The 13560-nt window shown below is 55.1% G+C and overlaps 1 protein-coding gene across 1 annotated transcript in view; it reads right to left on the bottom strand.

The window, feature by feature from the left end:
* Nucleotides 1-11516, bottom strand: part of Col7a1 (collagen type VII alpha 1 chain) — a 31305-nt gene extending 19789 nt beyond the window's left edge. Inside the window, exons 1-38 of the mRNA XM_029481743.2 lie at nt 11429-11516; nt 10744-10924; nt 9900-10059; nt 9718-9811; nt 9464-9625; nt 9199-9362; nt 8992-9121; nt 8772-8888; nt 8542-8688; nt 8340-8456; nt 8113-8262; nt 7907-8035; nt 7013-7156; nt 6799-6924; nt 6553-6696; nt 5932-6051; nt 5650-5793; nt 5215-5340; nt 4966-5112; nt 4635-4757; nt 4173-4319; nt 3795-3929; nt 3573-3719; nt 3358-3494; nt 2991-3117; nt 2761-2907; nt 2501-2673; nt 2373-2408; nt 2261-2287; nt 2125-2169; nt 1992-2054; nt 1331-1402; nt 1205-1240; nt 1035-1070; nt 806-877; nt 626-703; nt 208-234; nt 73-126 (exon numbers count right to left, since the gene is read on the bottom strand). Of these exons, the coding sequence (XP_029337603.1) occupies nt 73-126; nt 208-234; nt 626-703; nt 806-877; nt 1035-1070; nt 1205-1240; nt 1331-1402; nt 1992-2054; nt 2125-2169; nt 2261-2287; nt 2373-2408; nt 2501-2673; nt 2761-2907; nt 2991-3117; nt 3358-3494; nt 3573-3719; nt 3795-3929; nt 4173-4319; nt 4635-4757; nt 4966-5112; nt 5215-5340; nt 5650-5793; nt 5932-6051; nt 6553-6696; nt 6799-6924; nt 7013-7156; nt 7907-8035; nt 8113-8262; nt 8340-8456; nt 8542-8688; nt 8772-8888; nt 8992-9121; nt 9199-9362; nt 9464-9625; nt 9718-9811; nt 9900-10059; nt 10744-10924; nt 11429-11516 (4272 nt within the window). The remainder of the gene's footprint in view (nt 1-72; nt 127-207; nt 235-625; nt 704-805; nt 878-1034; nt 1071-1204; nt 1241-1330; nt 1403-1991; nt 2055-2124; nt 2170-2260; nt 2288-2372; nt 2409-2500; nt 2674-2760; nt 2908-2990; nt 3118-3357; nt 3495-3572; nt 3720-3794; nt 3930-4172; nt 4320-4634; nt 4758-4965; nt 5113-5214; nt 5341-5649; nt 5794-5931; nt 6052-6552; nt 6697-6798; nt 6925-7012; nt 7157-7906; nt 8036-8112; nt 8263-8339; nt 8457-8541; nt 8689-8771; nt 8889-8991; nt 9122-9198; nt 9363-9463; nt 9626-9717; nt 9812-9899; nt 10060-10743; nt 10925-11428) is intronic.
* Nucleotides 11517-13560: the final 2044 nt, after the last annotated feature.

Below are 13560 nucleotides of genomic sequence, written 5' to 3'. Positions count from 1 at the left end.
TCCATAAGTAAAAAACTAGGAAGGCCAACACTCAGCCACTGCCCCTCCACCAGAACCCCAAGGCCTCCTCACCGGAAGTCCAGGGTCACCTTGTTCACTGGCACCAATGCCTGGTCCTGGGGGACCCTAGGGAAGAACAGTGGGTCAGGAGATGGCCATGAGACTCAGCCTCCAAGCCATCCCCAGGATACCTGACTTCTCACTTACCCGTTCCCCACGATCACCTTTGTCACCCTGGAAGACAGATATGACCCCATGACTCTGGACCATTCCACCACCCCCAAGATGCAAGGAGAGTGGTTGGGTCAAATTTGGTTAGACAAATAATGGGGACCAGGTATGGTGGAGCACCCCTTTAATCCCAGCACTCGGGAGGCAGAGCCAGGCAGATCTCTGTGAGTTCGAGACCAGCCTGGTCTACAGAGTGAGTTTCAGGCCAGCTAGAGCTAGAGAGAGAGAGACATTGTCTCAAAACCTAATCCCCAAAAAAGAATAGCGAGGAACTGAGTGGGGAGTGGGGGGGCTAAAGGTCAGAAGAAACAGTAAGGGTTGTATGGATCCCAGTGAGATCATCAGGTCTGAATCATGTGCTATTCATAAGATTATTTGGGGGTCATGTTGTCACCTTCACTGATATTCCAGGAAGCCCTGGGGGGCCACGGGGTCCTGGGCCCCCCAAAGGTCCACGAGGTCCAGGGGGCCCCTGTTAGAGGAGACACGATGTAAGGTGCTTTAGAACTGACTGTCACTTCCCAGCTGGCCTCCTACTCCCTTATCACTTGCAGCCACATAGCCTGAGACTTACCGAAGGCCCAGGGTCCCCTTTTTTTCCAGGAAGCCCTGGCCCTCCACCACCAGTGATTTGCCCAGGCTCGCCCTGTGTGGGGCAGAAAGCAGTTCTCAGGGTAGGGGAGGTGGGACACGCCCTTCATGGTGTTCCAGTTCTTAGCATGCTTCAGGTCTTGTACAGGGTTTGGCCTGGGGCACCCCACTCCTCCAGGGAATATCCTGGCCCCCATTTCCCTTTCACCTACCGGCTCCCCCTTTGGGCCTTGAGGCCCTCGTTCTCCCTACAGACAAAGCAGAGTAGAGGGCAGTAGTTAGGCTCGGATAGGTCTTGGAGAGATCCTCATGAGCCATGGTTGGCCCCAGCCGCAGGCTCTCACCCTAGCAGGCACTGGGATGGCAGGAAGAGAACACTTACCTGTTCCCCACGAGGGCCAGGCCACCCTGGGGAGCCCTGAAAATGAACCAAAGACAGAACAGTCAAAATTATAGCACCCATTCAAGGATGTGTCCCCCGGTGATGGCAAAGGCAAGCCTTGCTCACCTTAATGCCAGGAGACCCAGGAACTCCAGGGAGGCCAGGACTGCCTGGAGGCCCTTCTGGGCCAGGAAAGCCCTAGAAAGGCAAGAGGTCAGAGCAGGAAAAGATCCTTCCCCAGTGTCCCAGTTTACATAAAGAGCTCCATGCCACCCACCGCGGCTCCAACCCCACAGGCTCCCAAGTGTTCCCAGAGCCGAGTGGTGGGGCAGAGGAGCAGCAGCTGTCAGCTGAATGGATTTCATGCCAGCAAGAGCCCAGCCTCTCCAAGGGGATCCTAAAGCCCTTTCTGTCCACTCCAGAACCTCCCCCTAATCCGGTGTGCTTTATAATCATCACTCAGGCCTCTAAGAACATTCTGTGGATATCTATCTATCTATCTATCTATCTATCTATCTATCTATCTATCTATCTATCTATCTATTGAGACAGGATCTGGTTGTGCAATCTAGGTTAGCCTAAAAGTTGTGTCTCATCCTGCTTCTGCCTCTTGGGTGCGAGGGTTGGTTACAGTGTGCACCACCACGTCCAGCTCTAACTCTATCTCCTCCCGCTAACTCTGCTTCTTCCTTTTTCCATACACCCTCCAGGAAAACTAGTGGGAGCACCCCGGTGGGAGCACCCCGGTGGGAGCACCCTAGAGACAATCGATGAGTTCCACACTCACCCTCTCGCCTTTTGCTTGGGTACTTCCAGGAGGACCTTGCGGGCCTGGAGCACCGGTCCTGCCCTGAGTGAGGAGAACAGGTAAGGAGGCTGTAAGCCAGGCACAAGAGAGGCAGAGGTGGGGAGGCACTCACCGGGAGACCGGGGGGGCCAGGAGGTCCAGCCTGTCCTTGCAGTCCCTAAAAGGAGTGATCAGTGAGTCCTGTGCTATCCACCACCCTCTGCCCCATTGACTCCCAACGTGCTGTTCACCTCCATAGGGTGGCTTACTGTTACTCCAGGCTCCCCCTTCTGGCCCTAGGAGAAGACATGTCAGAAGAGGGTAAGAACAACCAAGTCTAGCTGTGGCCTTTGCCCACCCCATTCAACTCTGGCCACTTACCTTTGGACAGTGCACAGCACAAGGCCCTGTTTGCGGCTGTGGACAAAGATGCTCCTTGAGACCAGGAAGTTCTAAAAGAACCCCAAGGTCCCCTCTGTACTACCAGTCCCCAGAGGCCTTCTCCAAACCTCTATGGTCACAGCTGCCTGACACAGGGCTGCAGCCAGATCACTGACTGCTCTGTCCAAGCCTGGGCCATTATCCACAGCAAAGAAGTTCTGGATGGGGTCCATGCCTGGTGCCAAGCGACGCAGCTGCTCTGGGTCAGCTCCCACCAAACTCAGCGCCATCACCTTAAGCCCTAAGAAGAGATCCAGCAATCTACATGACAACCTCACCGGGGCCACCTCTATTCCCAAGGCCCCTCTCCAACAGCCCTACAGCTCACCAGAAGCCTGGGCCTCACGAATGGGGCTGAGTATGTCCCCTCTCAGAGGCTCATCCACTAACAGGACCATCACACCTGGCACTTGCTGACGGCGACCAGGAGCATTGGATGCTAAGAGGTATCTGTGAGCTGTGGTCACGGCTGTGCCTGGGAAGAAGTGCGTGTCAGAACCCCGAGACACAGAACCTGATGGGAAAGCCCCAGGAGTCCACACTGATTGTGGTCCTTACCGAGGTTGTTACCACTTGGGTCCACGTAGGGGATGTCACGGATCTTTCGCAAGATGACGCCAAGATCATGGGAACTATTCAGTGGGAACAGTGGGGAGGGCCGGTGGCTGTAAGTCAGCAGGCCGACCTGGGTAGGAGCAGACACAGGATGGGGAGGACATGTGAGTAGGACAGAGATAGAGACATGGGAGGTATGATCAGCCCAGGGGGTCAGTTACAATGGTAGAATAGGAGAGATAATCCAGAGCCTGGAGAAGAGCTGGGGAAAGCCTGAACCCAAAGAGGGATGGCGTGATGGTGGCTGGTCAGGAATCAGTGGTGGGGAGGGCCAGGAACAGGTGGAATCTGGCTTTCATTAGAACCAAACCTGAGCAGCCTGTGGACCAAGAGGCCCAAGTGCAGACACAAGCCTTTCCAGGACCCTCCTCACAGCCTCTGCGTTGTGAGCATTGTCTCGCGTGGCGTGCAAGAGGAACACCACGTCCACCGGGCCATGGGAACACGCTGCACAAAAGAGCCGAGTTACTAGGATCGTCAGCCATTCCGTGGTCCCCTCAGGCTTCTCCGCAGTACCTTCCATACCTGGCGTTTGTGTGACAGAGATCTCAGAACCTCGTACACCGCTCTGGATAGGTGTCAGAGAGAAAACATAGGAAATACCAGGTTCCAGTCCTGTCACTCTGTGGGAGCTTGAGGTCCCTGGCAGTGTCTGTGGGGCCCTAGGCACTTCTACAGAGGAAGATTTGGTTAAGCAGAAAAGTTCTCTATGGAGCCCCAGTTACCACCTTCTGGTCTTCCCCTCACCCTGGCCAGTTCCTCTGAGCGGCCGCCAGGACAAGATATAACTGGATGCCCCAGACACTGGGGTCCAGGTCAAAGTCACTGAGTCAATAGAGGTGTCCACCACGCGGAGTTCAGTGCTCGGGATGTGAGAGGGCTCTGAAAGAGTAATCAAAGACCAGCGGATCTGAGGATGGATGCAGAGAGCAAGAGAGAGATGCAAGATTTTGGAGCAGGTTCATTTTAGTGAAGCATCATGGGAGATTACTCTGGAATCTCTGCCAGGGCCTTAGGGGAGGGCCTACAGGAATCGCTTAGAGTCTGGAGTGCAGAAAATTAGGGTATGTGATTGGCGTGGGGGAAGAGCACAGCACAGGCCAGTGAGTGCTCTGGGAGGCTCACCAGTGTATGCAGTCACCTTCCTAGGGGGACCTTCTCCAGTCTGGCCCAGGACACTCAGCCATACTTGGTACTTTGTTGCTGGCTCCAGACCAACCAGGTTGTAGCTGTTAGACTCAGGTCCCAAGGTCAAGGACTGTTCCTGGCCACCTGAGAGAAGTATGAGTGTAAGGACCAAGAATATGCAGGGGGTGGTGACTGATAACAGGGGTGGAGGTCCCCATCTCACTGACTCTCACCAACTGCGCTGAACCATCACATCCATTCTCCCAACAATCTTTCTCATTCATCTTTAACCTGTTCACCAGATACATCTCCTCAAGGCTGACTACGTCCACCCACCTTGTTGATTAAGCCCCCTGATGCTTTTGATGCTGCAGACCTGGCTGCCCACTCCTTTCAGCAACTTTGCCCAGAGGCCCTCTCTCTTAATTGGTCCCAACTCCCTCCTCCATTGTCTCTCACCCTCAGGTTGCCAATGCAGACGGAAGCCTGGTGCTCCGGGTACTGGTTCCCATCGCAGCCTCAAGGAGTGCTCCCCACTCTGCACGACTTGAAGAGTCTCCAGAAGTGCTGGGGTCGCAGGCGCTTAAGAGAAAGCATCACAATCAGGGAGGCTCTGCCCTCTAGGCTAACCAACCCCTCTGAATACATTTCTTCCCCGGACTTTACCCACACAGGCTCACTATAAATCCTTGATCCCTCTCCAACACCAGCACAAATCCTTCCCCCAAAGCCCTACCCCTTGAACACAAGCCTCACTCCAAGTCTTCTTCCAACCCAAACATCCTCCTACGTGTGGTGATGACAATGGACACCGGTGCACCCTCTCGGTCTCCAACAAGCGCCGTCACTCTCACGGAGTAGCTGACTCCTCCTTCGAGATCCCGTATCTCTGCAGACTCTTGGTTTCCTGGGAGTACCCGGTGTTTCATAGGGCCACCTGGCCAGGCCGGCAGAGAGTTAAGAGTTAGGGGGTGTGGGGAGCTTAGCAGAGAGGGCATTTGTAGCCAGGAAGGACAAGGATGGAGACCTGGAGCCTTACCTTCACTACGTCCCCACGCCAGTTTATAGGATGTGGCCCCAGGGACTCCTACCCAAGTGACCCGTAGAACATCACTGGAAGCATTAAGGATTTGCAGTTTCGACACACTGCCCACAGGCTCAGGAGCTAGGGACAAAGGCAAGGTAAAAGTGAGGGGCCACTGGGTGTCTAGCAGAAACAAGAGTAGCAAGGCAGGCATAGGTAATGAAGGCTGGGCAAGGTTAGTGTGGCCAGGTCAGTGGAAGGGACTTTGAGGGGAGGAGGTTAGTGTTTCAGGGGGAGTGTAGCACGGCCAAGGTCACAAACATGAATGAACGGACACTCAGTAACCCTGGGTGGTTCAGGGTGGACAGGGAGGTTACTGAGCAGGGGCAGCAGTCAGAAAGACATAGCAGGCTGGGTCAGCCAAGGAATAGCTGGCTGGGATCTACTCACCAGTCCTCACAACCACAGAGGCGGGGGCTCCATCCACACCAGCTACGTGGGTTCTCACACGCACTATATACTCTGTGTCCGGCTCCAGCCCATCTATTTCAGCCACCGTGGCATCTCCAGAAACCAACAGAGATTTCTCTGGACCTGGGATCAGGGATGGAGATAACCCCAGGACTTGTCAGACTGCCCGCCCAATGCTCCACTTGGATCCCAAAAGAATCTTTAGCCTCCACTGTATTCAGAACCTCCTCCCACAGCCCTCCTTAAACCCCTGCCTCCTACCGCGGCCTGAGTGCCAGGAAACCCTGTATCCTGTGGCACCGGGAACCCCAGTCCAGGCAATGCTGACAGATGAGCTGCCAGCCTGAGTCAAGTGGACTCTCCTCACTGGGCCCAGTGGATCTGAAGAGGGAGATAACGGGGAATCTGGCAACGTAGGCAGGTCTGATGGGAGAAGATGGGGAACTATCTGGCAAGGGAAGGCTATGAGTGTTTACAGGAGGCAGGGACCTCACAAAAGGGCAATGAGGGGTTTTACAGTAGGAAGCCGAGCTGTCAGGTCGCAATAATCTGAAAGACAAGGTCTGACTGAGAGGGGTCTATGGAAGCATTAGGGGACCATGAGGACATCAGGCAAAGGACAAAGTAAAGGTCCAAGGAGAGCTGGGTCCAACAAAGGAGGAAGAGGAGAAGGAGGAGAAGGGGAAGGAGGAAGTGGTAGGTTCTGAGGGACGAGCAGCAAGACAGGGAGCCATGGGAGAGACAGGTGAACATGAAGGGGAAGGCTCGAGAGTAGGGATGGGTGGGCTGGGACTCAAGGTGGAAATGTACACCATTAAGGGGGCCTCAGAAGTCTAAGGGGCACAAGAGGCAAAGAGCCAGGGGGCCGGGTCAGACTCTGACCAGTTCTAGCCACGATGACCACAGGGGGCCCCTCTTCTCTCCCTCTAAGTGCTGAGACAGCGACTTGATAAGAGGTGCCAGGCTGCAACCCCAGGATGTCCGTGACAGTGGAGTCTGGAGTTAGCGTCTGGCTGGACTCTGGACCTGGGATCAGAGAGAAATGGCAGCCTGGTTTCTGCATGTCCCCTTACTCCTCCACACTCTGAGAGCTCCCCTCAGCAAACAACCCACACACTCCACACTGACCACTGCCTGTCCTCCAGCTGACCCGAAATCCACTGGCTCCAGGGACAAGTCCCCAGGCCACCCTAATTCTTGTTGCATCTGATGCGACAACCCGCAGTCCTGGGACAACAAGTGGGGCTTCTGGATCTGGAGGTTAAAGATAGGGGTGAAAGGTCAGTGTGAGGACAGGGAGCAAGTCAGTCGCCATCACCTGTAAGTCTCCTAAGGTGCTTACCCCTGTGGATCGTTAGGACGCTGGCATCACCCTCCTGAGCACCCACTCGAGCAGACACCCGCACCGTGTAGCTAAGCCCGGCTCGAACATCATCTAAGTCAAAGGTTGTCTGGCTCCCAGGAAGCAACAGGGTCCGCTCGACCCCTGAGAAAAGGCAGGGTGGGCAGGCAGGGGGGTGAGTACCACACAGGGATCTAGAACAGCAGTCAGTGATAGGCAAGGCTACCAGACATCGTGGGAGATGGGGAGGTTGGATGGGGAGGGGCAGTGAGAGAGGAAAACAGTAAAAGAAAATGACATGGGGCTAAGGGGTCCATGATGGCAACACAGGATAACAGGAGGTCACCAATGAATGGGGACACTGGGTGACAGACAGGGCGTTAGGACATAGCATGATGAGAGTCTGTGCCAGTGATGCAAGTTGGCAAGTCACCGATAGACACTGACACAGGATGATGGGTGGGCGTTGGGGGACGCAAAAGATCAGTATTAGAGGATCCATAGTGGGGAGGTGGTGGGAATGTAAGAGACTGAAGGAGCACTCAGGCAAAGAATCAAGTGACTGAGTCAGGCTCTGACTACTTTGAGCCACAGTGACCACAGGGGGGCCCTCTTCTCCCTAGAGAGGGACAGCAGAGCGTGGGTCATAGAGCTGTAGGGGTCAACATGGATGAGCCACAGCAGGGGTGTGGGCAGAGTGGAGATAGACAACTGAAGAGCAGGCTGGAGTAGAGGAGAGGAAAGACAGACCCTGAGGCAGTTCTGGGGTCAACAGTTCTCGGGATGCAGATGGCCAAAAAGATGAAGGAGGCTGTAGGAACCAAGTCAGGGTGGGAGGGTGCTGCAGGCTGGGACTTCGGGATGAGGGGACTTTTCAGGCTGCTTCTGCCTTACCCTGGGCGGTGCGTACAGTGAAACGGTACTCGGTGGCCCCAGGGACTGGGTTCCAAGACACTCGCACTCGCTGCCCAGGTAGTTCTATGGCTTGTAAATTCATCACCGGGCTCACCAGCTGCTCTAGCCCTTCGAGAGAGGAGAACATGAGGCTGGCTGCAGTCACTAGACTTTCTGGATAACGTATAGACCTACAGAGCCCTTACCTGTAGGAACCACAGTTGCAGGAGTGGCCACCTCACGGCCCTCCAGCAGAGTATACAGCGTGAGACGGTACTCAGTGCCTGGCTGCAAACCATCCAGCTGGTGGCGGGTCACATCAGGGGGCAGTTCCACTTTCTGTGGTGGTTCCAAGCCTGCAGGATGGCAGGATCAGGTGAGCCGAAGCCAAACCCCAAACCCTGCCCGCCCGGCTTTCTCCACTCGCACTGACCACTCTCACGACGCCACTCCAAGCGGTAGCCGCGGGCCTCAGGCACCAAGTTCCAGGAAAGGAGGATGGATGTCGGGCTCAAGATGATGGGATGCAGGGTTTGCTCAACAGAAGATGCTGCCAGGGCACATGGGTATCAGTGGCTTCCGTACCCTGCTGTGCCTGTCCAGCCCAGCCTGAAAAAGGGACTCAGGCTCCTCACCGGTGCGGGCAGTCAGAGAAGCGGCAGGCCCCACGCTGTGGCCAAATAGGGCGCTCACGGTCACCTCATAGTCCGTGCCAGGCTCCAAGTGATCTAGAAACACTGACCCCTGTCCAGGGCTGAGGTCCTGCTGCTGGGTTGGCCCACCTTGTATGCGAGTACACAGAGGGTTCAGTGGGCCTTATAGATGTAAGAATCAATAACTTTGTCAGTCCATGGCTCTCACTTACCACTGAGGTCCCTCCATGTTACACGGTAGCCATTAGCACCTGGTACCCTCCTCCAGGCCACCAGGAGGCTGTGCGATGTGATGTTCTGGAGGCTCAATTCTAGCCCTTCCTTGGCAGCTGAGGGAAGGCCCAACCAGGGATTGGTAAAGCCAAAAGTAAGAAGGGGTTTAGGGGCTGGGTGGTTAGGAGAATGGGGTCAAAGGTTGACAGAATTGCTCACTGGTCCGAGCTGTCCCACTCACGGCCTCCCCGATGCTGTTGGCATAGAGGGCAACCACAGTCACTTGGTAGTCCGTTAGTGGCCGGAGACCCTGGAGTCGCGTGCTGGTTTCACCAGCTGGGATGTTCACCTGCCCAGGGCCAGAGGTCATCTCATTGTCCAGCCAAGTCCTTAATAGCAGCCACCAGTCACTGTTAATATCCTTACCTCCTGTCGCTCACTTGGCAGCGGCTGCCCTAGCCCTGTCAGAGGCGTGTACTGAACCTTGTAGCCAGTCACAGGGCCACTGGCTGCTGTCCACTGTACTCGCAAGGATTGGCTACTTGGTTCAGAGAGCACCAGGTCCCGGGGCCCAGATGGAGTGTCATCAGCTGCGAATGGGGTTGGGGGCAGTATCAGGTCATGGGTGAGGAGTGCATAGGTCGGCACTCCCAGGCTGGGGTCAGGGTACCCAGAACGGGCAGAAACTTACAAGGCAGGGTCACAGGCACACCACCAGCAGTTGTGCACACCCTCCTGGAAATGAGAGGCAACAGGGTCCTCAAGATGCTGAAGTCATTGACGAAGAAGAAGAAATCGCTGGTTGGCTGTGAGGCCACACGCTTCAGTTCCTCGGGGTCGGCATTCTTGATTCCTGAAGTGACGCCCAAGCAGGGCTCAGTTGCTTACACAGTCTCTGAATGGTCCCCCACTCCAACAGACCTCTCGCCTCAAGTTGGTTCTCACCCACAGCAAACAGCTTGACTCCCTGCCCCTTCAGCTTTTGAGCAGCTGTGTCCACTAAATCTTGGGATTTCCCATCTGTGATCAGGATGCAGACCTGGGATGGGTGCCAAGAGCAGTCAGGGATGTTTCAGACATTTATTTTGGGGTCACATTTGCAGGCATGGTAGGTTTATAGGGAACACCTTGGGGACGCCAGGACGTGTTAGATGAGGCAGGAAGACACGGTCGGAAACGTGGTGAAGAGCGGCCCCTGTGCGAGTGTTACCGCCTTTATAGCTGAGCTCACGGATGGCTCGGATGGTGTCACCCCCAGAGCCAAGTGTATCCAGACCAAATTCTGTCCTGAGGGGAGGAAACGAGGTAGCACGGGGGGGGGGGGGAGGGGTGTCATGATCTCTTCCAGCCCTGCTTCTGAGATGAGACCTCTGAGATGAATGAGCTCTGAGGTAAGAGCACCCTTGGTTCTGAGACACACACACACACACACACCCCACCCCCCGCCCAGCCCTCTACCACGGAAGTGTCCACGTTAGCAGCCTCCTCAGGTGCTGCTTGACATAGCAATGTCACTGAGCCTCAACAAGCCTGGAACCCTCAAGGTCCCTAGCCTGAGGCTGGGGTGGTGGGGGTAGGGGTGGTGGTGTGTGTGGGGGCAGGATATCTGATTAAATAATTGTAGGAGGAAGGGCTCAGTTTCAGGACAGTGGTCACTGGCCAGACAAAGCATTTCTGATGAACAGAGGGCTGAAGGGCTGGCAGAGCCCAAACATGCAGACTCCACCAGGAGCCCAACGCTTGGAGCTCCTGGACTCTGCTCCCTCAGATCAGGAATCATCCTGTGTATCCCCCACCAGTACAACCCCAGGACACTGACTGAGAGGTGTTTTGGGACAAGAACACTCTTCCAAGTTATCCCCACCTCTCTCCAGAAGTGGTGTTGGCGGGGGCCTTTCTGGGCTCTCCAGAGCCTGTTCCTGTGAAAGGGGTCTTGGGGCCTACAGTCCTGACCCCACGCCGACTACTCACTGTGGATCATCACTGTACTGCACTGTGGCAAACCGGACGCCCTGTGCACTGGCTGCTCCTGAGAAAGGCAGCACCAGCCCCTCCAGGAATCCTCGCACTTCTCGAAAGTTGCTGCGGCCAATGGACGACGAGCCATCGAGTAAGAACACGATGTCAGCGGCATAAAGGCGTGTGCAGGTCACTGGAGCAGGGAGGAGGGATCATGACCTTGTAGGGAATACAGCCACCCACCGTCCTCTAGGCACTGAGGTCCCCTGGGACTTGGGGACTGGGAGGACAATAGGCTTGATGTTCCTCTGCAAACCCAGGTAGAGTCCAGGTAGGCGTAATTTCTGCCAGTGTTGGAGGAAACCGCAGTGGGACTCTGAACAGAGCTCCTCAGGGAGGGCAGGAGCACCTTGGGGGAAGAAAACCTGCAAGCAGGGGTGTAGCTGCGGGGCTGAAATCAGCGTGGAGGGACTGTTGCCCGGTGGCAGAGGACAGAGGATCAGCCTGCATCCAGAGAGCTAGAATTTGGGTGCCATATGGGATAGGAGACAATTTGGGGAATGCAGAGTAGAATTCGGGGAGTTTAGGAAGAATCCATGAAGAGTTTGGGGGACTCATCGGTGGAAAGGTGTCAGGGATAAAGTCTGAGTAGATGCATAGGTGACAGACAGGGTGCAGAGCCCTGAAAGATGCCCACCTCTATCTCTGGGCTGGGCCCACACTTCCGGCACTCCCACCAGGATCTCGGCAGCGCAGAGGGCAGCGACCAGGAGTCGCAGCCTCATCCTGAGTGATAGAAACAGTCAGCCAGGAACCCAACCTCTCTGTCCCTTGTCTCCCAAGCCTTTGGCGGGTGGAAACCGAGTACCCGCCACCCCAAGTCCCGATCTTGCCTGTGCGAGTCAGCCTGCTCCCGCGCCGCAGCAAGTCCTGCCGGCACTGAGGAGAAAAGTCCCTGATCCCAGGAGGCGGAGCAGCAGGCGGGGACCTGGCGGCCCGCCCCCACCCACCTCCCCAGAGGTCGCTTCCCCCACCCCACTTCTCCTGGACTTAAGATATGACGCAAATAAGGGCAAGGTCAGGTCCCAAGACTTTTGGGAATCACCCAGGGTTTTGACAGACACTTCAAGGGCTCCCCAACCTTATTTAGGGTTACAAGTCTTGACTGCTTTCTAGTTAGAGTGACCAATGAAGTCATTGCTGCTCTCTGAAATGTGGACAGGTTCCAGCAGACCATAGGGGTAGCAGCCTGATGGTAGGGCATACTGCAGCTGGCGCTGACTCACCCCCAACCCCATGGGGTGCCCAGACAAAGCCTCAGGCTATAGGTCCTGACAAACGCAATCATGACAAACGTGAATCAGCCATGCTTCTGTCTGGTGGCCCTCCTGTGCCCCACCCTAACCTTCATGACAGGCAAAGCAGCCCCCAGCAAACAGGAGACTATGGGACTATCCTAGGGACCCCAAGATTCCATTGGGCTGGATCTAAGCAACACTTCCCCATTTTGGAAGAAAGAACTTATGCCATGCGTATTCATATTTGTTCATCCCAATGCCCCTCACTCCCTACTGAGTCTTTTACCCTAGACAGATGCCATCCAGCTGTGTCTGCAAAGAGGGAGGTTGTCCATATGTGGAAGGATGGACCACCCATGCTGACAGCTCATCTCTCAGGAATCCATCTCCTGATACCCATGTTCCCACTGGCAAGGCTTGTCCACGATTCAGGCCAGGTTCCCCATCTACTTGGCTTCATTAGAACCTGCAAGAATCCCCTCCACCCGTTCTACTCAATTCCCTGACTAGGGCAGGGCCACACCATGACTAGGGCAGGGCCACATCATGACACTCCTTTCCTTGTTGCCTCAAGGTATCTAACTTTCCCCTCCCTATGTGACCCCCTCTTGATCCTTTCGTGTGGACAGTCATTGCCAGTCACAGGTCAAGCCCTCTTTCCTAATGATTTCCTTTGGTTATACATTCATGGTGACTAGGCGGGTGTCATCAATATAGAGGGACACTCCTAAGAAAACTAGCCCCCATTTGGGCCCTGTTTCCTTTGCTTTCTAGTCAGTCCTGTACAGTTCAGCACAGACCAGAAAGTATCCCCTCATTCACCATGGCTGCTTCCAATATGCCTGGCCCTGCAACCTCCCGCAGATCCACAGGCTAAGTGGGGAGATGGGGACAGCTGCAGGTTTTTAGTTTTCTAGCATGGGCGAACCTCAGGGCACAGAGGACCATGCGTTTCAATTTCCCAGTTGTCAGGAAAGCTCCAGCTCTCCTTGTCACTGGAGACCCCTACTTTCAGAACTATCCCAGGACACAGTGTCTTTACGGGTCCCTGAACCTTTTTGCAACACCCAGGTCTCCCCGGAATTGTCCCTGGGGCCTCCCATCCCTAGGTGGTATGCTCCAGACGAGGGCAGTAGAGAACCAGGCATATTCTCACAGCCAAGGTGGGTAACAACAGGGTGACTGTGGCATGGATGGTATGAACATACATGTATATGTGAGCCTGGCCTATAGGAAAGATGGGAGGCCCAACTTAGAGTATGGCATCAGGGCTGGAGAGATGGCTCAGCAGTTAAGAGCACTGGCTGCTCTCCCAGAGGTCCTGAGTTCAATTCTCAGCAACCACATGGTGGCTCACAACCATCTGTAATGGCATCTGATGCCCTCTTCTGGTATTACTGATGTACATATAATAAATAAATCTTAAAAAAAAAAAGAGAGAGTATGGAGTATGGCATCAAGGCAAACCTCACTAGAGCTGGAGTGTCCCCCAGGAAAGGCTCAGTATGGAGTCAAAGGCATCTACTGAGAA

Source organism: Mus caroli, unplaced genomic scaffold (genome assembly GCF_978045245.1).
Source record: "Mus caroli unplaced genomic scaffold, Mus_caroli_1 scaffold_11, whole genome shotgun sequence".
NCBI lineage: Eukaryota > Metazoa > Chordata > Mammalia > Rodentia > Muridae > Mus > Mus caroli.
The sequence above is the reverse complement of the archived record's forward strand: the minus strand, read 5'-3'. Positions and strand labels throughout refer to the sequence as shown.